At 51.6% G+C, this 27,904-nt stretch overlaps 2 protein-coding genes across 2 annotated transcripts; one reads left to right on the forward strand and one right to left on the reverse strand.

Moving 5' to 3' along the window:
* The first annotated feature begins 3,959 nt into the window (after positions 1-3,959).
* PGAM1 (phosphoglycerate mutase 1) lies at positions 3,960-14,323 on the forward strand. The gene is made up of 4 exons (XM_038743930.1): positions 3,960-4,177; positions 10,100-10,374; positions 12,129-12,309; positions 13,209-14,323. The coding sequence occupies exons 1-4, from the start codon at positions 4,039-4,041 to the stop codon at positions 13,376-13,378; spliced, it is 765 nt and encodes a 254-aa protein (XP_038599858.1). The 5' UTR covers positions 3,960-4,038; the 3' UTR covers positions 13,379-14,323.
* A 2,373-nt stretch (positions 14,324-16,696) lies between these two features.
* EXOSC1 (exosome component 1) lies at positions 16,697-26,126 on the reverse strand. Its single transcript, XM_038743833.1, has 8 exons — positions 26,017-26,126; positions 25,802-25,917; positions 20,900-20,974; positions 20,158-20,246; positions 18,914-18,947; positions 18,484-18,534; positions 18,060-18,144; positions 16,697-17,047 (listed from the first exon to the last, which is right to left on the reverse strand). Exons 1-8 carry the CDS (start codon positions 26,081-26,083, stop codon positions 16,941-16,943), a joined length of 624 nt encoding a protein of 207 aa, XP_038599761.1. The 5' UTR covers positions 26,084-26,126; the 3' UTR covers positions 16,697-16,940.
* Between the last annotated feature and the right edge of the window lie 1,778 nt (positions 26,127-27,904).

Here is a 27,904-nt window from a genome sequence, read left to right on the forward strand (position 1 = left end):
TAGAGCAGTGCTTTGCACATAGTAGGCCTTCCCAGACTGAGCCCCCTCCTTCCTCTCCCCCTCCACCCCAATCTATTTATTATTTTATTTGTACATATTTATTCTATTTATTTTATTTTGTTAATATGTTTTGTTCTGTTGTCTGTCTCCCCCTTCTAGACTGTGAGCCTGCTGTAGGGTAGGGACCGTCTCTATATGTTGCCAACTTGTAATAACAGTAATAATAGTGATAGTATTTGTTAAGCGCTTACTATGTACTAAGCGCTGGGGAGGTTACAAGGTGATCAGTTTGCCCCACTTGGGGCTCACAGTTTTAATCCCCGTTTTACAGATGAGGTAACTGAGGAACAGAGAAGTTAAGTGACTTGCCCAAAGTCACACAGCTGTCAGCTGGCGGAGCCAGGATTTGAACCCATGACCTCGGACTCCAAAACTCGTGCTCTTTCCACTGAGCCACGAACTTGTACTTCCCAAGCGCTTAGTACAGTGCTCTGCACTCGGTAAGCGCTCAATAAATATGATTGAATGGACGAATAGTAAGCACTTAACAAATGCCATCATTATTATGGTATTGACACTTGTGTACGTTTTTTGTTTTGCCGTCTGTCTCCCCCTTCTAGACTGTGATCCCGTTGTTGGGTAGGGACTGTCTCTATCTGTTGCCGACTCGGACCTCCCAAGCGCTTAGTGCAGTGCTCTGCACACAGTAAGCGCTCAATAAATCCGATTGAATGAGTGAATGAATGAATAGTAAGCACTTAACAAATGCCATCATTATTATGGTGTTGACTCTTATCTATGTTTTTTGTTTTGCCATCTGTCTCCCACTTCTAGACTGTGATCCCGTTGTTGGGTAGGGACCGTCTCTGTTGCCGACTTGGACTTCCCAAGCGCTTAGTCTTGTCTTCCCTCCCAAACCCTGCCCTCTCCCTGACTTTCCCATCACTGTTGACGGCACTACCATCCTTCCCGTCTCACAAGCCCGCAACCTTGGTGTCATCCTCGACTCCGCTCTCTCGTTCACCCCTCACATCCAAGCCGTCACCAAAACCTGCCGGTCTCAGCTGCGCAACATTGCCAAGATCCGCCCTTTCCTCTCCATCCCAACCGCTACCCTGCTCGTTCAAGCTCTCATCCTATCCCGTCTGGACTACTGCATCAGCCTTCTCTCTGATCTCCCATCCTCGTGTCTCTCTCCCCTTCAATCCATACTTCATGCTGCTGCCCGGATTATTTTTGTCCAGAAACGCTCTGGGCATGTTACTCCCCTCCTCAAAAATCTCCAGTGGCTACCGATCAATCTGCGCATCAGGCAGAAACTCCTCACCCTGGGCTTCAAGGCTGTCCATCCATCCCCTCGCCCCCTCCCACCTCACCTCCCTTCTCTCCTTCTCCAGCCCAGCCCGCACCCTCCGCTCTTCTGCCGCTAATCTCCTCACCGTTAGGCCTCATTCTCGCATGTCCCGCCATCGACCCCCGGGCCTGGAATGCCCTCCCTCTGCCCCTCCGCCAAGCTCGCTCTCTTCCTCCCTTCAAGGCCCTACTGAGAGCTCACCTCCTTCAGGAGGCCTTCCCAGACTGAGCCCCTTCCTTCCTCTCCCCCTCGTCCCCCCCTCCATCCCCCCATCTTACCTCATTCCCTTCCCCACAGCACCTGTATATATATATGTATATACATACATATACATATACATATATATATAATGTTTGTACATATTTATTACTCTATGTATTTATTTATCTTGTACATGTGTATTCTATTTTATTTTGTTAGTATGTTTGGTTTTGTTCTCTGTCTCCCCCTTCTAGACTGTGAGCCCACTGTTAGGTAGGGACTGTCTCCATATGTTTCCAACTTGTACTTCCCAAGCGCTTAGTACAGTGCTCTGCACACAGTAAGCACTCAATAAATTGATTGATTGGTTTTGCCGTCTGTCTCCCCCTTCTAGACTGTGAGCCCACTGTTGGGTAGGGACCGTCTCTATATGTTGCCCACTTGTACTTCCCAAGCGTTTAGTCCAGTGCTCTGCACTCAGTAAGCGCTCAATAAATAGGATTGAATGAATGAATGGAGCGAAGGTCCCGCTGCCCTTGAACGGCTACGTGCAGTCCGTGCCCTAGGCCGGTCCCGCCACCGCCACATGCGCATGCGCACTGGGGCCGTGCGCGTGCTCGCCCCCTTCCGAAGGTGGGGGGGCACTTTGCGGGGCGCATGCGCCAGACGGGCGGGGGCCTCCTCCAGGAGGCCTTCCTACACTGAGCACCCTCTTGCCTGTCCCCCTACTCGCCTTACCTCCTTCCCTTCCCCACAGCACCTGTATATATCTTTGTACGGATTTATTACTCTATTTATTTTACTTGTACATATTTACTATCCTATTAATTTTATTTTGTTAATATGTTTTGTTTTGTTGTCTGTCTCCCCCTTCCAGACTGTGAGCCCGCTGTTGGGTAGGGACCGCCTCTCTGTGTTGCCAACTTGGACTTCCCAAGCGCTTAGCACAGTGCTCTGCACACAGTAAGCGCTCAATAAATACGATTGATTGATTGATGCCCTCCCTCTGCCCATCTGCCAAGCTAGCTCTCTTCCTCCCTTCAAGGCCCTACTGAAACTCACCTCCTCCAGGAGGCCTTCCCAGACTGAGCCCCCTCCTTCCTCTCCCCCTCCTCCCCCTCGCCTTACCTCCTTCCTTTCCCCGCAGCACCTGTATATATGTATATATCTTTGTACGGATTTATTATTCTATTTATTTATTTTACTTGTACATATCTATTCTATTTATTTTATTTTGTTAGTATGTTTTGTTTTGTTCTCTGTCTCCCCCTTTTAGACTGTGAGCCCACTGTGGGTAGGGACCGCCTCTCTATGTTGCCAACTTGGACTTCCCAAGCACTTAGCACGGTGCTGTGCACACAGTAAGCGCTCAGTAAATACGATTGATTGATTGATCTATTAATTTTATTTTGTTAATATGTTTTGTTGTCTGTCTCCTCCTTCTAGACTGTGAACCCGCTGTTGGGTAGGGACCGCCTCTCTATGTTGCCAACTTGGACTTCCCAAGCGCTTAGCACAGTGCTCTGCACACAGTAAGCGCTCAATAAATACGATTGATTGATTAATATGTTTTGTTTTGTTGTCTGCCTCCCCCTTCTAGACCGTGAGCCCGCTGTTGGGTAGGGACCGCCTCTCTATGGTGCCAACTTGGACTTCCCAAGCGCTTAGCACAGTGCTCTGCACACAGCGCTCAATAAATAAGATTGATTGATTGATTGGGATGGGCCGAATCCAACGGCCATCCCTCCATCTTATCTCCTTCCCTTCCCCACAGCACCTGTATATATGTATATATGTCTGTACATATTTATTACTCTATTTATTTATTTATTTATTTTACTTGTACCTATCTATTCTATTTATTTTATTTTGTTAGTATGCTTGGTTTTGTTCTCTGTCTCCCCCTTTTAGACTGTGAGCCCGCTGTTGGGTAGGGACTGTCTCTAGATGCTGCCAACTTGTACTTCCCAAGCGCTTAGCACAGTGCTCTGCACACCGTAAGCGCTCCGTAAATACGATTGATTGATTGATTGATTGAGCCCACTGTTGGGTAGGGCCTGTCTCTATATGTTGCCAACTTGTACTTCCCAAGCGCTTAGTACAGTGCTCTCTGCACACGGTAAGCGCTCAATAAATACGATTGATTGAAAGGGGCGAGCGCAGAGGGGCGGTGGTGCGCAGGCGCACTGCGGGGCGCGCGCGCGCGCTCTGTGGGCGGGGCCTCCAGGGCGCACGCGCGCTGCGGGCGGGGCCTCCAGGGCGCACGCGCGCTGTGGGCGGGGCCTCCAAGGCGCGCGCCCCGTGGGCGGGGCCTCCAGGGCGCACGCGCACTGCGGGCGGGCGGCAGGGGGCGGGGCCTCCTGCGCATGCGCGCGCGCTCCCGCGGAGCCGGCCGTGTGCGCCTCCGTTCTCCTCAGAGGTCGGTCGTCGTCCTCCGCGCTCCCTCCATACCTTCCTCACGGCCCTTCACCGTCCCTCAGGCCATGGCCGCCTACAAACTGGTGCTCATCCGCCACGGGGAGAGCGCCTGGAACCTGGAGAACCGGTTCAGCGGCTGGTACGACGCCGACCTCAGCCCCGCCGGCCACGACGAAGCCAAGAGGGGCGGCCAGGCGCTAAGAGGTACCCGGGACCGAACGCTAATGTCCGCTCCTTCATTCATTCATTCAATCAATCATTCAATCGTACCTACTACTTATATCAATTCATTCATTCAATCGTATTGATTGAGCGCTTACTGTGGACTAAGCGCTCGGGAAGTCCAAGTTGCCAAGATGGAGAGCCGGTCCCTACCCAGCAGTGGGCTCGAATAATAGTAACGACGGCATTTGTTAAGCACTTACTGCGTTCATTCATTCAATCGTATTGATTGAGCGCTTCCTGTCGACTAAGCGCTCGGGAAGTCCAAGTTGGCAGCATAGAGAGCCGGTCCCTACCCAACAGTGGGCTCGAATTATAATAACGACGGCATTTGTTAAGCACTTACTGTGTTCATTCATTCAATCGTATTGATTGAGCGCTTCCTGTCGACTAAGCGCTCGGGAAGTCCAAGTTGGCAGCATAGAGAGCCGGTCCCTACCCAACAGTGGGCTCGAATTATAATAACGACGGCATTTGTTAAGCACTTACTATGTTCATTCATTCAATCGTATTGATTGAGCGCTTACTGTGGACTAAGCGCTCGGGAAGGCCAAGTTGGCAACACAGAGAGCCGGTCCCTACCCAACAGTGGGCTCTAATTATAATAACGAGGCATTTGTTAAGCACTTACTATGTTCATTCATTCCATCGTATGGATTGAGAGCTTACTGTGGACTAAGCGCTCGGGAAGACCAAGTTGGCAACATAGAGAGCCGGTCCCTACCCAACAGTGGGCTCTAATAATAATAACGACGGCATTTGTTAAGCACTTACTATGTTCATTCATTCAGTCGTATTGATTGAGCGCTTACTGTGGACTAAGCGCTTGGGAAGTCCAAGTTGCCAAGATGGAGAGCCGGTCCTTACCCAGCAGTGGGCTCTAATTATAATAACGACGGCATTTGTTAAGCACTTACTATGTTCATTCATTCAGTCGTATTGATTGAGCGCTTACTGTCGACTAAGCGCTCGGGAAGTCCCAAGTTGGCAACATGGAGAGCCGGTCCCTACCCAACAGTGGGCTCTAATAATAATAACGACGGCATTTGTTAAGCACTTACTATGTTCATTCATTCAGTCGTATTGATTGAGCGCTTACTGTGGACTAAGCGCTCGGGAAGGCCAAGTTGGCAACATAGAGAGCCGGTCCCTACCCAACAGTGGGCTCTAATAATAATAACGACGGCATTTGTTAAGCACTTACTATGTTCATTCATTCAGTCGTATTGATTGAGCGCTTACTGTGGACTAAGCGCTCGGGAAGGCCAAGTTGCCAACATAGAGGGCCGGTCCCTACCCAACAGTGGGCTCTAATAATAATAACGACGGCATTTGTTAAGCACTTACTATGTTCATTCATTCAGTCGTATTGATTGAGCGCTTACTGTGGACTAAGCGCTTGGGAAGTCCAAGTTGCCAAGATGGAGAGCCGGTCCTTACCCAGCAGTGGGCTCTAATTATAATAACGACGGCATTTGTTAAGCACTTACTATGTTCATTCATTCAGTCGTATTGATTGAGCGCTTACTGTCGACTAAGCGCTCGGGAAGTCCCAAGTTGGCAACATGGAGAGCCGGTCCCTCCCCAAGAGTGGGCTCTAATAATAATAACGACGGCATTTGTTAAGCACTTACTGTGTTCATTCTTCAATCGTATTGATTGAGCACTTACTGTGGACTAAGCGCTCGGGAAGTCCAAGTTGGCAGCATAGAGAGCCGGTCCCTACCCAACAGCGGGCTCTAATAATAATAACGACGGCATTTGTTAAGCGCTTACTATGTTCATTCATTCCATCGTATTGATTGAGCGCTTACTGTGGACTAAGCGCTCGGTAAGTCCAAGTTGCCAACATAGAGGGCCGGTCCCTACCCAACAGTGGGCTCTAATTATAATAACGACGGCATTTGTTAAGCACTTACTGTGTTCATTCATTCAGTCGTATTGATTGAGCGCTTACTGTGGACTAAGCGCTCGGGAAGTCCAAGTTGGCAGCATAGAGAGTCGGTCCCTACCCAACAGCGGGCTCTAATAATAATAACGACGGCATTTGTTAAGCACTTACTGTGTTCATTCATTCAATCGTATTGATTGAGCGCTTACTGTGGACTAAGCGCTTGGGAAGTCCAAGTTTTCTAGACTGTGAGCCCGCTGTTGGGTAGGGACTGTCTCTCTGTGTTGCCAACGTGTACTTCCCAAGCGCGTAGTCCAGTGCTCTGCACACAGTAAGCGCTCAAGAAATACGATTGAATGAATGAATCAGGTTGCCCCGCGGGGGGCTTACAGTCTTCATCCCCCTGTTGGGTAGGGACCGTCTCTATATGTTGCCAACTTGGATTTCCCAAGCGCTTAGTCCAGTGCTCTGCACACAGTAAGCGCTCAATAAATACAATTGATTGATGAATTGCACACAGTAAGCGCCCAATAAATACGATTGAATGAATGAATAAATCCCCATTCACTCTTTCATTCATTCAATCGTATTTATTGAGCGCTTACTGTGTGCAGAGCACTGGACTAAGCGCTTGGGAAGTACAAGTTTTCTAGACTGTGAGCCCACTGTTGGGTAGGGATCGTCTCTATATGTTGCCAACTTGGACTTCCCAAGCGCTTAGTCCAGTGCTCTGCACACAGTAGGTGCTCAATAAATACGATTGAATGAATGAATACAAGTTGGCAACATATAGAGACGGTCCCTACCCAACAGCGGGCTCACAGTCTAGAAGGGGGAGACAGACAACAAAACATATTAACAAAATAAAATGAATAGAATACATATGTACAAGTTAAATAGAGTAATATGTACAAATATATATATAGGTGCTGTGGGGAGGGGAAGGAGGTAAGGCGCGGGGGGCGGGGGAGAAGGAGAGGAAGGAACCTCATTCAACAGATGAGGTCACTGAGGCCCAGAGAAGTGAAGTGACTTGCCCAAAGTCACACAGCAGACACGTGGGGGAGCCGGGATTAGAACCCACGACCTCTGACTCCCAAGCCCGGGCTCTTTCCACTGAGCCACGCTGCTTCTCTAAATATGACTGAATGAATGGAGCAGTGTGGGGGGCCGATTAAGTGCCTAGAGCCCGGGCCTGAGAGTCAGGGGGTCGTGGGTTGTAATCCTGCCTCCACCACGTGTCTGCTGGGTGACCTTGGGTGAGTCACTTCTCTAGGCCTCAGTGACTCATCCATTCATTCATTCAATCGTATTTATTGAGCGCTGTGTGCAGAGCATTCATTCATTCAGTCGTATCTATGGAGCGCTTACTGTGTGCAGAGCACCGTACTAAGCGCTTGGGAAGTACAAGTCGGCAACATATAGAGACGGCCCATACCCAACAACGGGCTCACAGTCTAGAAGGGGGGGGCTCTTTCCACTGAGCCATGCTGCATCGTCACCACCAGCCCACCCCAAGCCACCCTTAGTTGTCTGAGCCCAGCGGGCAGGCTGGGGGAGGAGATGGGAAGGATAAAGGAATCTCTGCCAGGGACACAGAACAGAGGTCGAGGTGACAGATTCTGCATCCCCAATGTGTGCTTCCCTCTTCTAACAGACTGCCCTCTCTGACTTTGGAATGCTAATGAAGATGATGATGATGGCATTTATTAAGCACTTACGATATGCAAAGCACTGTTCTAAGTGCTGGGGAGGTTACAAGATGATCAGGTTGTCCCACAGGGGGCTCACGGTCTTAATCCCTATTTTACTGAGGTAATTGAGGCACAGAGAAGTTAAGTGACTTGCCCAAAGTCACACAGCTGACAATTGGCAGAGCCGGGATTTGAACCCATGACCTCTGACTCCAAAGCCCGGGCTCTTTTCCACTGAACCACGCCGCTTTCCCCTCTAACCCAGTGGGCCAAAGAGGGACCTGAGATCCTATGTTTCTCCGCGCTGCCCTTAACGCTTGTATTGACCTCAGTCCCTTCTTCTGCTGCCTCTGGAGAAGCTCACTTGAAAGAGGCACTGATGCATGAAGAAAAAGGGTTTTTGGACCAGTCAGTCCCCTTCCCGGCCCCCTAGCCACAGACCTTTTGAAAAGAATTAGAGCCCTGGAAAATCTGGGAAACAATCCTGGTCCGGAGGAGGAGTTTGAATTGGGATGGGCCCCGTGCCACTTAATGCCCTTCAGAGATAAGGGCAGAGTCGGGCAGGTTTGAGGCCGGGGCTGGAGCAGCGCCAGCCAGATGATTGTAGGAGGGTTGGGAAGTCCGTGCTATTTCTTCCGCGCCCCGGCAGAGAGCTGTGATGTGGCCTTTTGCCAAAAGCTCTGAATCTCACCCAGAGCAGAGCAGATTGCAGCTGTCCTTAACTTTACCATCCAGAGGGAATCAGAAGAACTTCAGGTCCCAGCAGGCCAAGCTTTATCAGAATCCACCTCCTCTAGCAAGGGAGGGGAGAGGCGGGTGGAAGTCCAGCCCTTGCCCTTCGGGGGATGTCCTGCTGCTCCATTGGAAGGGTGATGGTGCTGAGGGAAGCCCCAGCTCGGGTGGGCCCGGTCCCTTGCCCCGCTATTTTCTGCAGGGTTCAGTGCCCACGGGGCAGTCTCTGTTGCAAGTGGAAAGATTTTCCAGAAAGCGGCCCTCAGCATCCAAGCTGAGTCATTGTGGCGTGGAGCGTCTGCCATGCAGATTTCCTCTCCGAGCAAGCGAGAGCAAGCGAGGGCCCTCTCCGAGCAAGCGAGGGCTGGGCTGAATCCTTCCTTCAGAAGGGGAGGGAGCGGGAGTGGGCTGAGCTTCTTGCAACATGGACAGAGGCTGCAGGGCGGGCCTGGGCTTCGGAAGTTGCCGGGATGGAGGCAAGCGTGTCCCAGCGTTCATTAGAGAGTCATGCTCCCTTTCGCTCTCCCACCGGTGGGAGAGTCGGTGGAAGGAAATTACTGCTCACTTTTTAGTCATACCTATTGCCAACCTCCTCCTCCGAGTGAGGCAATAACGAATAGTTCTTGCTTCGCTTAGGGAGGCAAATGAAGGAAGGAAGCGGGGATAGTTCTGTTGCCCCCCCACTTTCTTACACCCCTCCTGGAGGGGAGGAGGGAGTTTGGGGCAAGAGGAGGGGATTGGAATGCCCACCCTCCGCACATCCGCCAAGCTAGCTCTCTTCCTCCCTTCAAGGCCCTACTGAGAGCTCACCTCCTCCAGGAGGCCTTCCCAGACTGAGCCCCTTCCTTCCTCTCCCCCTCGCCCCCCTCTCCATCCCCCCATCTTACCTCCTTCCCTTCCCCACAGCACCTGTATATATGTATATAAGTTTGTACATATTTATTACTCTATTTTATTTGTACATATCTATTCTATTTATTTTATTTTGTTAGTATGTTTGGTTTTGTTCTCTGTCTCCCCCTTCTAGACTGTGAGCCCGCTGTTGGGTAAGGACTGTCTCTATATGTTGCCAACTTGTACTTCCCAAGCGCTTAGTACAGTGCTCTGCACACAGTAAGTGCTCAATAAATACGATTGATTGATTAAGGATGGCAAGGGATGAACACATTTTTCAACTGCTGGGGCCTCGTGTGCAGCCTTCCTGGCCTGACAGAAACCCCTCCATCAAGACAGCGGGGACGTCCCCCGCACAGCACGTGTGCTCAGCTGGAACGCTGTGCGTGCATCAGTAATTAGGTGTCTGAAATGTGAAATTGGCCAACGCCGCACATTGCTGAATGGTGTCTAGTCAAAAGGGACAGAGTGGGCTTGACTGGGCCGCTATCCCGGTAATGGAGTTTTGGGGGATGCGGGGAGGGGAAGGGGAATCTCACCCCAAAGATTAAGGTGTGATCGTCCGGTCAGCCTTGTGGCCCGAGGAAGGGAAGTCTCCCCAGTGCTTCGCCACCGTACTTTGGCTTACGTGACGGAAAAGCCCGACGCGTCCGGGCGGGCCGCCTCACCTGCGTGTTGCCGTGGTTTTTCCAGATGCCGGCTATGAGTTCGACATCTGCTTCACCTCGGTGCAGAAGAGAGCCATCCGCACCCTCTGGACGGTGCTCGATGCCATCGACCAGATGTGGCTCCCCGTGGTGAGGACCTGGCGCCTCAACGAGCGCCACTACGGGGGCCTGACAGGCCTCAACAAGGCGGAGACGGCCGCCAAACACGGCGAGGCCCAGGTGAAGATCTGGCGCCGCTCCTACGACATCCCGCCGCCTCCCATGGAGGCCGACCACCCCTTCTACAGTAACATCAGTAAGGTAGGAGCGGGCGTCCCGGGTGCTGCCTGCCGCGGGTGGTGGCTGTGGAAGTAAAGCCTTGCTTTCCCTCAGTGGGGCATTGCCAGGCGCCCCGCCCCATTCAGACCGAACGAGTAGCGGGCGGCTGGGAGGCAGGTTGGGTGAACGGCGGTGGGAAGGGCCAGCGAAATCATTTCCCAGTCAGATAGTGGAAATTTGGATCCAGCCATCTACCAGGCCTCCCCCAGAAGTGACTAAAGAGAAACGGATGAGCTTTCCTTGTCATTTTCTGCCCTGGAATTGTTCCTGAATAGGTCTATTTTGGTTGCTTCCCCAGGCCTCCTTCCACCTCTGGGTTAAGGGGTCACCGCTAGGGTAGAGAGTCACTAGCTCGGGACAGATTCATTCAGTCGTACTTATTGAGCGCTTACTGTGTGCACAGCACTGTACTAAGCGCTTGGAAAGTACAATTCAATGATAGAGACAAGCCCTGCCAACAACAGACTTACAGCCTAGAGGCAGGGACACAGACATCAAAACAAGTAAACAGGCATCAATATAAATAAATAGAATTATAGATATATACATATGTACATAAGTGCTGTGGGGCAGCCGGGGTGGGGAGCAGAGGGAGTGAGTCGAAGTGACCCAGAAGGGACGGGGAGATGAGGAAAATGGGGCTTAGTCTGGGAAGGCCTATTTGTTAAGCGCTTACTATGTGCCAAGCACTGTTCTAACCGCTGAGCCATATACAAGGTTATCAGGTTGTCCCATGTGGGACTCACGGTCTTAATCCCCATTTTACATATGAGGTAACTGAGGCACAGAGAAGTTAAGTGATTTGCCCGAAGTCGCACAGCTGACAAGCGGTGGAGCCGGGATCAGAACCCACGACATCTGACTCCCGAGCCTGGGCTCTTTCCACCAAACCACGCTGCTTCTCATGATGGCAGCTAATCCCACTTTGTCCATCCATCCAACTTGCCATGTTGCCAACTTGTACTTCCCAAGCGCTTAGTACAGTGCTCTGCACACAGTAAGTGCTCAATAAATACGATTGAATGAATGAATCCAGGTGTGGCTGGGAGGCAACTTGGGCCTTGATTGAGAGGAAGTGGGCCCAGCTGCCGCTTATGGAGGAGCTATGGATTTCCTCCCGGACTCTGTCGAGCATACTCGGACCCAGGGAGCATTTCAATCCTGACTCACTGGTATACAAGTCGGATGTTAACGTCGGTGAACTGTCCCCCACTTCCCATGGTGCCGATTGGTGCTTTACGTACACGTTGGAGAAGTCAAGTCTGTCCGTATCTCTTGACTTTGAGAGAGAACCAAACAAAAAACTGAGAGCAACAGCCAAGACGATGCAAGATATAGCGGTCCTTCCTGGATTGGGTGCCCCATGGCAGCCTGGAGGAGCAGCCCCCGTCAACCTCTGGGTTGAGGGGTTGGCATCTAGATTTTCTTCGGGGCAGGCTTGCTCAGGAATCTCTCCAGAAGGGAAGGCCTAAGGGTCTGTGGTTCCCTCAAGCCGCTCTGTCGTGCGGCTGGTGAGGTTTCCTTGCCGTGCAGTGTCCCTGTCCCCATCCGTCCCCCGGGAATTTAACTGCTGGCAGGAGGACCCAAAGTCACAAGTTAGGTCCCCTAATCCAAGGGGCGGGCACCATTCGAGGGGCAAGGGTGGCACCTCTGAGACGGTCAGGGCTCATGAGGAATTCACAACTCCTAGACCCGTGGCTGGGCCATAACTGTGGCGGGTGCTCGGGTCTGTTCAGGATCGTCGTTACGCAGACCTCACCGAGGACCAGCTGCCCTCCTGCGAGAGCCTGAAGGATACGATCGCTCGGTCTCTGCCCTTCTGGAATGAGGAGATCGTCCCTCAGATTAAGGAGGGCAAGCGAGTGCTGGTCGCTGCCCATGGCAACAGTCTGCGGGGGATTGTCAAGCATCTGGAAGGTGGGTAACCCCGGAGCGGGCGGGGGAGACCGGGAGGTCCCCAGGATAAAAAGGAAAGGTATTAATCAGGCAGTTGGAAGCAGAAGGGCCTTTGAGAGAGGGACGCCGAACGGTACCCGAAGCTTTCTCGGCCGCCAGGACCTTCTAGAGCAGGTGTGGTAGTTAAAGCCTGTTGCAGGCGGGGTTGTAGGATCATCCTGCTGCCAAACCAGCTCTTCCCGAGGACAAGGTTCTTAGAATTAGGCCTGGGACACTACTGAGATGCCAAAGAGCCTGGCCTGGGGACCCATAGGTCGGGGCGAAGGAGGGCCAAGGCCGTGGGTGCCACGTGGCCTTTAAGTCCGAGCTGTAGTCCTCCTGGAGCTGCGGGGGGGATTTTGGGTTCCATTTTTGAGCTTCTTTTCCACCCAGGGTCCCCGAGGGGGTTGGGGCAACTAGCTCAATGCAAGGGCCCGGTGGTTCAGGTGGAAGGATGTGGAGAGGGGAGACTCTGCTCTGAAAACTCTCCTCTTCGTTCCCACCCACCCACTCCCCCAACCCCGCGACCCAAGAGACTGCCCCCTAAGCCCCCATGTCCTGGGGCCTCCGACCGTCCCAGTGAGCGCCAGGTAAAGGAGAAAACCATCCAGGGCCAATTGGTGGCCTGTTGGTTTTTCTTACCAGGGTCCAGCATGTAAGCTTTCCCCGTGGGGCCAATTGTTGGTTAAATCAGGAAGTAGCGGTTTTCGGCAAGAACCTGGGAGCCGGGGTTGGAGATAGACAAGAAATCCGCTAGCCAGGTCTGGCAGATGGGAGAGGTTTGTGCCCAGATTAACTGTCAGGGCGGGGATCTGCAGACTCCCCGTCGATAGGGTGGGACGGGGGACTCGGTGCCAGCCTGACGGTCAGCGTCTTTCCAGGCCTGTCAGAGGAAGCCATCATGGAGCTGAATCTGCCCACGGGCATCCCCATCGTCTACGAGCTGGACAAGAACCTGAAGCCCATCAAGCCCATGCAGTTCCTGGGGGACGAAGAGACTGTGCGCAAAGCCATGGAGGCCGTGGCTGCCCAGGGCAAGGCCAAGAAGTGAAGGCCTCAAGAAGGCAGGCTACTGGCCCAAGCGAGTAGTAGCCGGCCCTTACCCCCGTCCCTTCCCCGTCTGTTCCCCCCAACTCACCCCTCCACTCACTGACCACGGCCATAGGGATCGTGAGACACAGCTGCAGGAGAGGGATGGAGGGCCCCCCTCGTCCCCGCTTCCTTTCCTTCGGCCCCATTCCAGAGCCCCTCCCCGACTCGGTTCCTCCCGCCACATTCGCCAGAAGGTGAGCGCCAGGGCTGGTGTCCTCCGTCAGGGGCTCGGAGGCCAAGAGGAGTAATGGGGAGAAGTGCCCAGTTTAGGGGAGCAAAGTCACTGGCGCCCAAATCATTCCCAAGAGCCAACCCGGCTACGCGGCCCTCTCGTCCTCCCCTCCCGAGCACCGTCCTCCCACGGAGCTCTAGTCATTCCAGTTGAAAACGTTGCCGCCGGCAACCCGGATGCAAACTTCCGGAACCAGGTTCGGTCTTACTTGGATCGCGCCTCCATCCCAAATCTGCCGGGAGGACACTGGGATCAGTCTGATGTTTACCTGTTGCACTTGAACAAGAGGCCCTTCCTCCTCCCTCCCCTTCCTTCCTTCGAGAGAGTGAGAGGCTCTCGAAGTGAAACTGCCCCATTCTCTGGTTACTAGTGATCTCCAGTCATCCCCATCCTGAATAAGAGGGGGGCCTTCCTTATTTCTGAGGGTCCAGAGAGCTCTTTAATCTAGAATCCCTCACTTGCTGGTCTACGCTAGTGAATCACCTCTTGAGACGGTCTGCGTTGCCTGTGTCTTTCACTGTGTCCCATTTCCAGTCCATTGTGATCCCAGCTGCCTGGCTCTGCCCTCCGGGCACCGCACTCAGTTTTAGTAAACTGTACTAGGGTAGTTTTTTGGTTGGATTTTTTGTTTTTTTTCGGTTCAGTACAATAAAGGAGTGATGTGCAATACTTCTTGTGGGCCATGCAGTAATGCGGTGTCTTCTTCCCCGGGGACTTTGTCTTCGCTCCTGAAACAGGCCTCTGCTTCGGCCCGTCTCTAGGGAAAGCAGCTTCCCGGCCGGAGGAGAGAGGGATATTTCGGTCCTAAGATCGGGTATGTGATTCGATCAGCTCCTAAAGCAGAAGTAGGGGAATAGGGGGAGCAGGCTGGGGTTTCCATCTAGAACTGAGGCAAAATGTGGGTTTTTACAGCAACTGACCACTCGTGGGAAGGGCAGAATTAGTGATAGCAGTCCTGCCTCAATTCCAGGGTCAAAACTGACGGGAATAAGCAGCTAAGACATCCAAGTTACGAATCCTAGCCCGTCACCTAGTTTGGTGGGGTATTAAATTTAGCACCTGGGCTAAGTTGTACTGTGGGCACTTTCCTCTCTCTCGTTACACACATTTACTGTAACCTTCCCCATCTGGGGAGCTACATTTCAGATGTCGTTGATCCATTTGACCTGCTTTCTTTTCTGGCAGCTGCAAGCACAGGTGTCCTGCCCTCCTGCAATTCTGTGTCTGGAGTGACCTCGTTCTTCTAAAGCACTCTTTCTGTCTTGTCCTCATACCTTTCCCTAACAACAATAGTTGTGGCGGTCCTTGCCAACCCATTCACTGTATTTCTATCTCACCCCCAATCCCTTGAGTGCTTCCTCCAGCCTGGAACTCCCCCTTCACACCTGACAGTTATTGACGGTGTCATTTATCGAGCTCTTTCTACTTGCAGGGCACCGAATCCCTTGGGAGAGTACAACAGAGTTGGGAGACACGTTCCCCGGCCATAAGGAACTTACAGTCTAGCAGTCTACCGCTTTCCCCACCATCCTACTAGTATTTGTCTCCAAGAGGCCTTCCTGGACTAATCTCTCATTTCCTGTAGTTATTATCCTGCCTGTTGTGCCTGTGCACTTGGATCTGTACTCCTAAGGAACCCCAGTCCTTGTCTCCATATTCTCTTACCCTCATTCCCGGATCTAATTTATTTTAATGTCTCCCCCTTGCACCTGTAAGCTCCTTGTAGTCTACTAGAGAAGCAGCGTGGCTCAGCGGAAAGAGCACAGGCTTTGGAGTCAGAGGTAAGGGGTTCAAATCTCAGCTCTGCCAATTGTCAGCTGTGGGACTTTGGGCAAGTCACTTCACTTCTCTGGGCCTCAGTTCCCTCATCTGTAAAATGGGGATTAAGACTGACAACCTGATGACCTTGTAACCTCCCCAGTGCTTAGAACAGTGCTTTGCACATAGTAAGCGCTTAATAATTGCCATCGTTATCATTACCAACTCTATTGTATTCTTCAAAATGTTTTAGGATAGTGTTGTGCGCACAATAAGTGCTCGAAAAATAATCATTAGCTTAATATGTACCATGCACTATATTAAGTGCTGGGGTAGATATTAAGACAGCCCCCATCTCATATTCATTCAATCGTATTTATTGAGCGCTTACTGTGTGCAGAGCACTGGACTAAGCACTTGGGAAGTACAAGCTGGCAACATATAGAGACGGTATAGGGCTCTGAGGGAAAAACAAGTATCAAATTACTTCATTCAATTGTATTAAGCGCTACTGTGTGCAGAGCACTGTACCGAGCCCTTAGTCCCCATTTTAGAGATGAGAACAGGTTCACAGTAGTTGTGACTTACCCAAGGTCACGGAATAGGCAAGGGACAGAATTGGGGTTAGAACCCAAGTCCCCTCCCTCTCAGGCCATTCCATCCGTGGGCTTTATCCATCTTTTAGGTCACGCTGCTTTCTGCCCTTCTTTTTACTTGCTCTCTAACTAGAAGAGTGAGAGGATAGTTGATTTTCAAAGCGAAGGCCTCTGTCAGAACCCCGAGACGATCCTCTTCCTCCCAGCCATCGCCTGACCTGAAGCAGCTCCATGCTGCTCCTCATGCCCCCTTTCCCTGTGATGTCTCCAAGGAATCAAGGGCCGTGTGGCTTAGAGGATACAGTACGAGCACGGAAGTCAGGAGGACCTGAGTTCTAATCCCGGCTCCGCCACATGTCTGCTGTGTGACCTTGGGCAGCTCACTTCACTTCTCTGGGCCTCAGTTCCCTCATCTGGAAAATGGGGATTAAGCCTGTGAGCCCCCTGTGGGACATGGATTGGGTGCAAGCTGATTGGCTTGTATCTACCCCCGCACTTAAACAAATGCCACACACAAAATATATTAGTAAAAATATTTTATGTCACCGCAGGTTCACGTGGTTGAAAAATATACTGGAAAATGGGGATTAAGTCTGTGAGCCCCCTGTGGGACATGGATTGGGTCCAACCTGATTGGCTTGTAGCTACCCCAGCACTTAAACAAATGCCACACACAAAAAGACAAAATATATTAGTAAAAATATTTTAGGTCACAGCAGGTTCACGTGGTTGAAAAGTATAATTTACATTAAAGGGCCGTTGAGATACATTCAAATACATGGGACAAGGGGGGTGAGAAGAGTCTTTGGCCCCCCCATCTAGGGAGGTGAGGTTCCCCTAAGAACTCAGGCCCTGATGGTGCCCCCCACCGAGGGGAGGAGACCCCGGGCCCGGCTGTGGTGAGGTGACGGCGATGCCGGTGCCGACGCCTCCGCCTACGTCTGCAGGAACTCGGGCTGGACCCGGGCCACCTTCCGGAACTCCTTAACGTGGGTCTGTGGGCACTGCATCTCACACCAGCTGATGGGCACCAACCGGACACCTGGTGGGCAGAGAGCAGCTCACGCGGACCGCCCCGGTGCCTCCCTCCTGTCCTCTGCCCCTCCATCTTTAGCGTGGCTTGACTGAAGACCGGCTAGTCCGATGCTCAGTACAGTGCCTGGCACGTAGCATCATCATCAATCATATTTATTGAGCGCCTACTGTGTGCAGAGCACTGTACTAAGCACTTGGGAAGTACAAATTGGTAACATATAGAGACAGTCCCTACCCAGCAGTGGGCTCACAGTCTAAAAGGGGGAGACAGAGAACAAAACCAAACATACTCACAAAATAAAATAAATAGAATAGATATGTACAAGTATAATAGAGTAATAAATATGTACAAACATATATACATATATACAGGTGCTCTGGGGAAGGGAAGGAGGTAAGATGTGGGGGGATGGAGAGGGGGACGAGGGGGAGAGGAAGGAAGGGGCTCAGTGTGGGAAGGCCTCCTGGAGGAGGTGAGCTCTCAGTAGGGCCTTGAAGGGAGGAAGAGAGCTAGATTGGCAGATGGGCAGAAGGAGGGCATTCCAGGCCCGGGGGATGATGTGGGCCGGGGGTTGATGGTGGGACAGGCGAGAACGAGGCCTAACGGTGAGGAGATTAGCGGCGGAGGAGCGGAGGGTGCGGGCTGGGCTGGAGAAGGAGAGAAGGGAGGTGAGGTGGGAGGGGGCGAGGGGATGGATGGACAGCCTTGAAGCCCAGGGTGAGGAGTTTCTGCCTGATGCGCAGATTGATTGGTAGCTACTGGAGATTTTTGAGGAGGGGAGTAATATGCCCAGAGCGTTTCTGGACAAAGATAATCCGGGCAGCAGCATGAAGTGTGGATTGAAGTGGGGAGAGACACGAGGATGGGAGATCAGAGAGAAGGCTGATGCAGTAACAGGCCCTTAACAAATACCACCATCATTGCTATTAGCCCCACTCCTCCCATCTCCCTCCCACGGACTCTGAGGGAGGGTGGCAAGCAGGGAAGGGAAATGGGCTGCCGGGAGAGAGCCTCTTACCTGCCTCCCCGTGAGCCACCACCACACCCAGCTCGTTTTCAGCCGTGGTCAGGAGGTAGTTGGACTGAGCGTCGCCTAGGGAGATCTAGCCCCGCCCGGCGGGTGAAGGAAAATCCCCCTTCTAGACTGTGAGCCCGCTGTTGGGTAGGGACCGTCTCTATATGTTGCCAACTTGGACTTCCCAAGCACTTAGTACAGTGCTCTGCACACAGTAAGCGCTCAAATACGATTGAATGAATGAATGAACGTGTCCCCGGTTCACCACGGAGGGGAAGGGGGCCACCCTGAGCTCTTCTGCTGCCGCTCGGGCTCTCCCGGCTGCATCATCAATCGTATTTATTGAGCGCTTACTATGTGCAGAGCACTGTACTCCCTCCCACCTCCCAGTCCAAAGACTCAGCCCCAGGCTGGCAGCGAAGGATACCACCTTGGCAAGGACAATGTCACCCGGGCGGAAACTTTTGTAGATTTCGACCTGTAGGAGAAGGAGGCGGCGGGTAGAGTTAGGAGGAGGCCGCCGGGACCTAAGGGCAGTAGACAAGACGCTGGAGGTCAAGTCCGGCGGCTCATGTCCCTCATCGGCCCCGGAACCACGTCCACCTCTTTAAGGAGGGGTTTGCTACAGCCCTCGAGCCCTTGGGACAGGCTTCCTCCCACCTCGAGAGCTCCGGTTCTGGTTCTGGAAAGGAGCGAGACTCCCAGGGAGTCGGATTCCCCCGGCCTGCCTGGAAGGAAGCAGGGGGGTAAAGTGCCGCGAGGTGTGGGAAGAGAATCCAGGCCTCACGGGAGGGGAGAAACTGAACTCCACCCCGCTCCCCCCCTGCCACCCCGTGAGAGAGAAAAGTCTGAACAACCTTGTCCTTTTCCGTGGCTCGGACATCTTCCTTCCTGCAAGGAAACCCAAAGAAAGATGATTTCCTGGAGAAGGAGGGAGAGGGAGGCCGGGCCGAGCGCGCCACTAAGAGCCGGGGAGAGTAGGGTTCGCGGCTGAGCAGCCGTCGCCACATCTGGGGTTGCCTTGAGGAAATTCTGAGTGATTTCTGGCTAAACTGAGGGGGATCAATCAATCAGTCGCATTTATTGAGCGCTTATTGTGTGCAGAGCACTGCACTAAGCACTTGGGAAGTACAAGTCGGCAACATCTAGAGACGGTCCCTACCCAACAGCGGGCTCACAGTCTAGAAGGGGGAGACGGACGACAAAACAGAACGTATTAACAAAATAAAATAAATAGAATAAATATGTACAAATAAAATAGAGTAATAAATCCGTACAAACATATATACAGGTGCTGTGGGGAGGGGAAGGAGGTAAGGGGGGAGGGGGAGGAGGGGGCTCAGTCTGGGAAGGCCTCCTAATTGTTCCTTCAAACAATAATAGAAATCACCATCATCAATCGTATTTATTGAGCGCTTACTATGTGCAGAGCACTGGACTAAGCACTTGGGAAGTACAAATTGGCAACATATAGCGACAGTCCCTACCCAACAGTGGGCTCACAGTCTAAAAGGGGGAGACAGGGAACAAAACCAAACATACTAACAAAATAAAATAAATAGGATAGATATGTACAAGTAAAATAAATAGAGTAATAAATCTGTACAAACATATATACATATATACAGGTGCTGTGGGGAAGGGAAGGAGGTAAGATGGGGGGGATGGAGAGGGGAACGAGGGGGAGAGGAAGGAAGGGGTTCAATCAGTCCTCAGACCCGGGCGACCTGGCTGTGATTAGGGCACGTCCTGCTTTTGGCCTGACCCATTAGACGCCTGTCGAAATTCTACTTTATTCCAACCACCCTCCCCTGTCTGACTCTGTCCTCTATTCCCTTTCTGACATGATCCACCCAGAACCAGGCTTTCCCTGTCCTCCAATCCAGTCCCATTTGCCCACGGGTCACGGTCCCTCCCCGGAGAGAGCCAAGGGGACCCAAATGGGTCTGTAAGTCCTAGCCCACCCTATCAATCATATTTATTGAGCGCTTACTGTGTGCAGAGCACTGTACTAAGCGCTTGGGAAGTCCAAGTTGGCACCCAATCCCACCACAGGCCACAGAGAGATGAGTGGAAGAAGGCGGGGGTGGCGGCTCCCTACCGGATGGTTCCCCGGAAGGAATTCTTGAGCGGCGTGGATCCCACATACAGAATATGCACTCTGGCAAAGCGGGAGTTGATGCTGGAAACCTGGGGGAAAGAAAACCGGGGAAGGGACTATTTTGGCAGTTTAAACTAAAGCAAACTTGGGTTCTCAGGAGGATCTCACTCAGAGCCCTTCTGGAGAGCTTCCCGGGCTGTGGGGAATCAAGTGTGGAAGTCACCCAGTCCCCTGTGCCTCCCGCCAAGTTGTTTCAATACAAACGCTTCTTTGGTAGGGGGCTGACAGTTGGGACGATTGATAAACAGAGAAGACAGACGCTCCTGGACTTAGCTTTGTCCTGGCCTTTCTCTGATCAATAAGGAAACTGGTGGTAACCCAACCTGGGGCTGTTTGGGGGAAGTGGGAGGCAGACTAAAGGTCTTGGATGGGGAGAGTGCATTTCCCCGCTCAGGAGATGGCCAAGCGTTCGGAGACGGACCAGCTCGGTGGCTTAAAATACGTCTCCCCCGCATCCCTAGGCAAGATCTGAAGATGGAAACCTTCCTTCCCCAGGTTCTCTCAAAGGCTGCAGGGGAAAAGCAGCTTGGAGGGGCGGCAGCCCCGAAAGGCACACCTGGACACTGGGGGAAAAGGATGCTCACACAGCTCTCCTCCGGATTTCTAAAAGAATCCTTACCCCACACCTTGCAGAAGGTCTTGGCAGGGTGCATGCGTGTGTGTAAAGTTAAGACTATCCTACCTTACAGGTGACAATCGATCCCACATCCGGCAGCAGCTGAGAATCCACCTCTCTGACCACAGACACCACCGGCAGCTGTATGGGGTACAGTGACAGGAAATTCTTTCATTTCATTCAATCGTATTTATTGAGCGCTTACTGTGCGCGGAGCACTGGACTAAGCACTTGGGAAGTACAAGCTGGCAACTTCCAGAGACGGTCCCTACCCAACAACGGGCTCACAGTCTACAAGGGGGAGACAGACGACAAACCACGTAGACAGGTGTCAAAGTCATCAGAACAAACAGAATTAAAGCTGTATGCACATCATTAAGCAAAATAAATAAAATAAATCTGTACAAGTAAAACAGAGCAATAAATCTGTACAAACATACAGACAGGTGCAGTGGGGAGGGGAAGAAGGTAGGGCGAGGGGGATGGGGAGGAGGAGAGGAAAAGGGGTGCTCAGTGTGGGAAGGCCTCCTGAAGGAGGTGAGCTCTCAGCAGGGCTTTGAAGGGAGAAAGAGAGCTAGCTTGGCGGATGGGCAGAGGGAGGGCATTCCAGGCCCGGGGGAGGACGTGGGCTGGGGGTCGATGGCGGGACAGGCGAGAACGAGGTACGGTGAGGAGATTAGCGGCGGAGGAGCGGAGGGTGTGGGCTGGGCTGGAGAAGGACAGAAGGGAGGGGAGGAATGGGGGGGTGAGGTGATGGACAGCCTTGATGCCGAGAGTGAGGAGTTTTTGCTTGATTCGTAGGTTGACAGGCAGCCACTGGAGATATTTGAAGAGGGGAGTAACATGCCCAGAGCGTTTCTGCACAAAGATGATCCGGGCAGCAGAGTGAAGTATTGACGGAAGTGGGGAGAGACAGGAGGATGGGAGATCCGAGAGGAGGCTGATGCCGTAATCCAGTCAAGGTAGGATGAGAGATTGAACAGCTACAGGAAAAGGGTCCAGGTGACAGAATAACACCGTCACTTGTGCTATGTGCCAAGCACCGTACTAAGCACTGGGGTGGATATAAGATGGGGCGCTCAGTCTAAAAGCGAAGGAAAATGGGCATTTTATCTGCAATTTACAGATGAGGCAACTGAGGCACAGATGATAAACGGTCACACAGCAAGCAAGTGATGGAGCCAGGATTGAGAATAGTAATAATGATGGCATTTATTAAGCGCTTACTATGTGCAAAGCACTGTTCTAAGCGCTGGGGAGATTACAAGGTGATCAGGTTGCCCCACGGGGGGCTCACAGTCTTGATCCCCATTTGACAGACGAGGTCACTGAGGCACAGAGAGGTGAAATGACTTGCCCAAGGTCACACAGCTGACAATTGGCGGAGCCGGGGTTTGAACCCATGACCTCCAAGTCCAAAGCCCGGGCTCTTTCCACTCAGCCACGCTGCTTCTCAAGACTGTGAGCCCCTCCTGGGACAACCTGATTACCTTGTATCTCTACCAGTGCTTAGAACAGTGCTTGGCACATGGTAAGCGCTTAATACCATCATTTAAGTGCTGAGTACTGTGCTGTGCACACACTACATGCTCAATAAATACGATTGAATGAATGACGACGGGGTTGGGGGGGCATATTTCACTCATTCATTCAATCGTATTTATTGAGCGCTTAATGTGTGCAGAGCACTGTACTAAGCGCTTGGGAAGTACAAGTCAGCAATATATAGAGATGATCCCTACCCAATTACGGGCTCACAGTCTAGAAGCAGCATGGCTCCGTGGAAAGAGCCTGGGGTTTGGAGTCAGAGGTCAGGGGTTCAAATCCCGGCTCTGCCAATTGTCAGCTTGTGTGACTTTGGGCAAGTCACTTCACTTCTCCGTGCCTCAGTGACCTCATCTGTAAAATGGGGATGAAGACTGTGAGCCCCCCATGGGACAACCTGATCACCTTGTAACCTCCCCGGCGCTTAGAACAGTGCTTGGCCTTCCCAGACTGAGCCCCCTCCTTCCTCTCCCCCTCCTCCTCATCCCTCCGGCCTTACCTCCTTCCCCTCCTCACAGCACCTGTATATATGTCTGTACATATTTATTTTATTTGTACATATTTCTTCTATTTACTTTATTTTGTTAATATGTCTTGTTTTGTTGTCTGTCTCCCCCTTCTAGACTGAGAGCCCGCTGTTGGATAGGGACCGTCTCTCTATGTTGCCAACTTGTACTTCCCAAGCGCTTAGTACAGTGCTCCGCACACAGTAAGCGGTCAATAAATGCGACTGAATGAATAAATGCTGGGCACATAGTAAGCGCTTAATACCATCATTTAAGCACGTAGTAGAGTGCTCTGCCCACAGGACGCGCCCAATAAACCCAATTGAATGAATGATGAAGGGGTTGGGGGCCATTTTTTCCTCCCAGAAGGCACTAGGGTTTCACTGGAGTCATGCCAACAGCTTCCGGAGGCCTACATGGCCTGTATATATGTACGTATTTATTACTCTATTTATTTATTTTACTTGTACATATTTATTCTACTTATTTTATTTTGTTAATATGTTTTGCTTTGTTCTCTGTCTCCCCCTTCTAGTCTGTGAGCCCACTGTTGGGTAGGGACCATCTCTATCTGTTGCCAGCTTGGACTTCCCAAGCGCTTAGTACAGTGCTCCGCACACAGTAAGCGTTCAATAAATAAGACTGAATGAACGAATGCTGGGCACATGGTAAGCGCTTAACAAATACCATCATTTAAGCGCGTAGCAGAGTGCTCTGTCCCCAGGACGCACTCAATAAAGCCGACTGAATGAATGAATGAATGAATGAATGACGAAGGGGTTGGGGTTGGTTTTTTCTCCCAGAAGGCACCAGGGTTTCACTCGAGTCATGCCAACGGCTTCGGGAGGCCTAAATGGCCTGTATATGTTTGTACGTATTTATTACTCTATTTATTTCTTTATTCTGTATATACGTATATATGTTTGTACTATTACTCTATTTATTTTACTTGTACATATTCTACTTATTTTATTTTGTTAATGTTTTATTTTGTTCTCTCTCTCCCCCTTCTAGGCTGTGAGCCCACTGTTGGGTAGGGACCGTCTCTCTATGCTGCCAACTTGTACTTCCCAAGCGCCTAGTCCAGTGCCCTGCACACAGTAAGCGCTCAATAAATACGACTGAACGAACGAATGCTGGGCCCATAGTAAGCGCTTAACAAATACCATCATTTAAGCGCGTAGCAGAGTGCTCTGTCCCCAGGACAGCGCTCAATAAAGCCGACTGAATGAATGAATGAATGACGGAGAGGTCGGGGTTGTTTTTTTTCTCCCAGAATCAATCGTATTTATTGAGCGCTTACTGTGTGCAGAGCACTGTACTAAGCGTTTGGGAAGTCCAAGCTGGCAACATATAGAGACAGTCCCTACCCAACAGTGGGCTCACGGTCTAGAAGAGGGAGACAGACAGCAAAACCAAACATACTAACAAAATAAAATAAATAGAATAGATATGTACAAGCAAAATAAATAAACAGAGTAATAAATATGTACAAACATATATACATACATACAGGAGGCACTAGGGTTTCACTGGAGTCATGCCAACAGCTCCCGGTAGGCCTACATGGCAATGCTTCGCACATAGTAACCGCTTAGTAAATGTCGTTATTATGACTATTATAATTATTACTATGGCAAACACACACATATATATATATATATATATATATATATATATATATATATATATACACATACATACATACATACAGGAGGTACTAGGGTTTCACTGGAGTCATGCCAACAGCTTCCGGTAGGCCTACATGGCAGTGCTTCGCACATAGTGCTTAGTAAATGTCGTTATTATGACTATTATAATTATTACTATGGCAAACATATATATATATATATATATACATACATACATACATACAGGAGGTACTAGGGTTTCACTGGAGTCATGCCAACAGCTTCCGGTAGGCCTACACGGCAGTGCTTCGCACATAGTAAGCGCTTAGTAAATGTCGTTATTATGACTATTATAATTATTACTATGGCAAACACATATATATATATATATATATATATATATATATATACAGGAGGCACTAGGGTTTCACTGGAGTCATGCCAACAGCTTCCGGTAGGCCTACATGGCAGTGCTTCGCACATAGTAAGCGCTTAGTAAACGCCGTTATTATGACTATTATAATTATTACTATGGCAAACACATATATATATATATATATATATATACACATACATACAGGAGGCACTAGGGTTTCACTGGAGTCATGCCAACAGCTTCCGGTAGGCCTACGTGGCAGCGGTTCGCACATAGTAAGCGCTTAGTAAACGCCGTTATTATGATTATTATAATTATTACTATGGCAAACATATACATATACACATACATGCAGGAGGCACTAGGGTTTCACTGGAGTCATGCCAACAGCTTCCGGGAGGCCTACGTGGCAGCGGTTCGCACACAGTAAGCGCTTAGTAAATGTCGTTATTATGACTATTATAATTATTACTATGGCAAACACATATATATATATATACATATACACATACATACAGGAGGCACTAGGGTTTCACTGGAGTCATGCCAACAGCTTCCGGGAGGCCTACATGGCAATGCTTCGCACATAGTAAGCGCTTAGTAAACGCCGTTATTATGATTATTATAATTATTACTATGGCAAACATATACATATACACATACATACAGGAGGCACTAGGGTTTCACTGGAGTCATGCCAACAGCTTCCGGGAGGCCTACATGGCAATGCTTCGCACATAGTAAGCGCTCAGTAAATGCCGTTATTATTATGATTATTACGGCAGTTGGCGGGCGCTCCGCGTGTCCGGCCCGGCCGACGGAAGGCCCCAGCGGGTGGGCGGGGGAAGGAGCCGAGGAGGAGGCGGAGGAAGAGGGATGGAGGAGGAGGAGGAGGAGGTCCGGGTCTCACCGAGCCGTTGTGGTTGGTGCTGATCAGGCACCCGGCCAGGGAGGCGAAGATGCAGCCGTGCCGGACGTAGGTGCCGCCGCCGGGGCTGCCCTCCTCCAGGTTGCACAGGCGTTCTCCTGGGGGGGGGGGGGGGGAAGGGAGGGTCGGGTTGCTGCTGCTGCTGTCCGTCTCCCTGTCTCCCTCCCACCCGCCCCCCGGGTCCCCGTCGGCCTCACCAGGGATGCAGTAGCGTCCCGCCTGCGCCATGGCCGACCCCTGCCCCGCCGGGCCGAGCCTCCCCATTGGCTCTCCGCCACCACGTGACGGCCGCCTTCCCTGCCTCGGCCCGCCGGGACGAGCCTCCCCACTGGCTCTCCGCGACCACGTGACCGCCGCCCTCCCGGCCCCGCCGGAGCGAGCTTTCCGATTGGCTCCCCGCAACCACGTGACGCCAGGCCCTGGGCCGTCCTCCCTGCCCCGGTCCCGCGGGGACGAGCCTCCCCATTGGCTCTCCGGAACCACGTGACGGCCGCTCTCCCTGCCTCGGCCCCGCCGGGATGAGCCTCCCCATTGGCTCTCCGCAACCACGTGACCGCCGCCCCTGGGCCGCCCTCCCTGCCCCGCCCCCGTCCCCGCCGGGACGAGCCTCCCCATTGGCTCTCTGAAACCACGTGACAGTCGCCCCTGGGCCGCCCTCCCGGCCCAGCCGGGACGAGCCTCCCCATTGGCTCTCTGAAACCACGTGACCACCGCCCTCCCGGCCCCGTCACCTCCCCATTGGCTCTCCGCAACCACGTGACCGCCGCCCCTGGGCCGCCCTCCCTGCCCCGGCCCCGAAGAGCTTCCCCATTCATTCAATCTTATTTATTGAGCGCTTACTGTGTGCAGAGCACTGGACTAATCGCTTGGGAAGGACAAGGTGGCAACATATCATAATAATAATGTTGGTATTTGTTAAGCGCTTACTATGTGCAAAGCACTGTTCTAAGCGCTGGGGGGAACACAAGGAGATGAGGTTGTCCCATGTGGGGCTCACAGTCTTAATCCACGTTTTACAGATGAGGCAACTGAGGCACAGAGAAGTGAAGTGACTTGCCCAAGGTCCCACAGCAGACATGTGGGGGAGGCGGGATTCGAACCCACGACCTCTGACTCCCAAGCCCGCGCTCTTACCACTTTCCATATAGAGACAGTCCCTACCCAACAGTGGGCTCAAATTTATTGAGCGCTTACTGTGTGCAGAGCACTGTACTAAGCGCTTGGGAAGTACAGGTTGGCAACATGTTTATTGAGCACTCACAGTGTGCAGAGCACTGGACTAAGCGCTTGGGAAGTACAAGCTGGCAGCATATGGACACGGGCCCTACCCAACGACAGGCTCACAGTCTAGAAGGGGGAAGCAGACAACAAAACAAGTGGACAGGTGTCAAGTCATCAGAATGAATAGAAATAAAGCTAGATGCACATCATTAACAAAATAAATAGACTAGTAAGTATGTACAAGTAAAATAGAGAAGTAGAAGCAGAGTGGTTCAGTGGAAAGAGCCCAGGCTTTGGAGTCAGAGGTCATGGTTTTAAATTCTGGCTCCACCACTTGTCAGCTGTGTGACTTTGGGCAAGTCACTTCGCTTCTCTGAGCCTCAGTTTACCTCATCTGTAAGATGGGGATGAAGACTGTGAGCTCCCCTTGGGACAACCTGATCACCTTGTAACCTCCCTGGCGCTTAGAACAGTGCTTTGCACATAGTAAGCGCTTAATAAATGCTACCATTATTACTTAACTTCTCCGAGTTTCAGTTCCCTCATCTGTAAAATGGGGATGAAGACTGTGAGCCCCACGTGGGACAACTTGATCACCTTGTATCCCCCCCAGCGCTTAGAACAGTGCTTTGCACATAGCGCTTAAGAAATGCCATTATTATTATTATTATGTACAAGTGCTGTGGGGAGGGGAAGGAGGTAGGGCCGAGGGAGGGAGGGGGCGATGGGGAGGAGAGGATAAGTCAGTCAGGGAAGGCCTCATGGAGGAGGTGAGCTCTCAGTAGGGCTTTGAGGCGTGGCTCACCGGTAAGAGCCCGGGCTTTGGAGTCAGAATTCATGGGTTCAAATCCCGGTTGCACCGCT

This window comes from Tachyglossus aculeatus, chromosome 3 (genome assembly GCF_015852505.1).
Source record: "Tachyglossus aculeatus isolate mTacAcu1 chromosome 3, mTacAcu1.pri, whole genome shotgun sequence".
NCBI classification, from domain to species: domain Eukaryota; kingdom Metazoa; phylum Chordata; class Mammalia; order Monotremata; family Tachyglossidae; genus Tachyglossus; species Tachyglossus aculeatus.

Bases quoted from the DNA above. Each gene is read 5' to 3' on its own strand.
- EXOSC1 (XM_038743833.1), bottom strand. From the start codon at position 26,083: ATGGGGAGGCTCGGCCCGGCGGGGCAGGGGTCGGCCATGGCGCAGGCG. The intron at 20,975-25,801 runs GTGAGACCCGGA...TACCCCATACAG, and splicing joins GCACCAACCACAACGGCTCG to CTGCCGGTGGTGTCTGTGGT. The intron at 18,145-18,483 runs GTATCCTTCGCT...GGGCGGGGCTAG, and splicing joins ACATTGTCCTTGCCAAGGTG to ATCTCCCTAGGCGACGCTCA.
- PGAM1 (XM_038743930.1), top strand. From the start codon at position 4,039: ATGGCCGCCTACAAACTGGTGCTCATCCGCCACGGGGAGAGCGCCTGG. The intron at 4,178-10,099 runs GTACCCGGGACC...TGGTTTTTCCAG, and splicing joins GGGCGGCCAGGCGCTAAGAG to ATGCCGGCTATGAGTTCGAC. The intron at 10,375-12,128 runs GTAGGAGCGGGC...GGGTCTGTTCAG, and splicing joins TCTACAGTAACATCAGTAAG to GATCGTCGTTACGCAGACCT.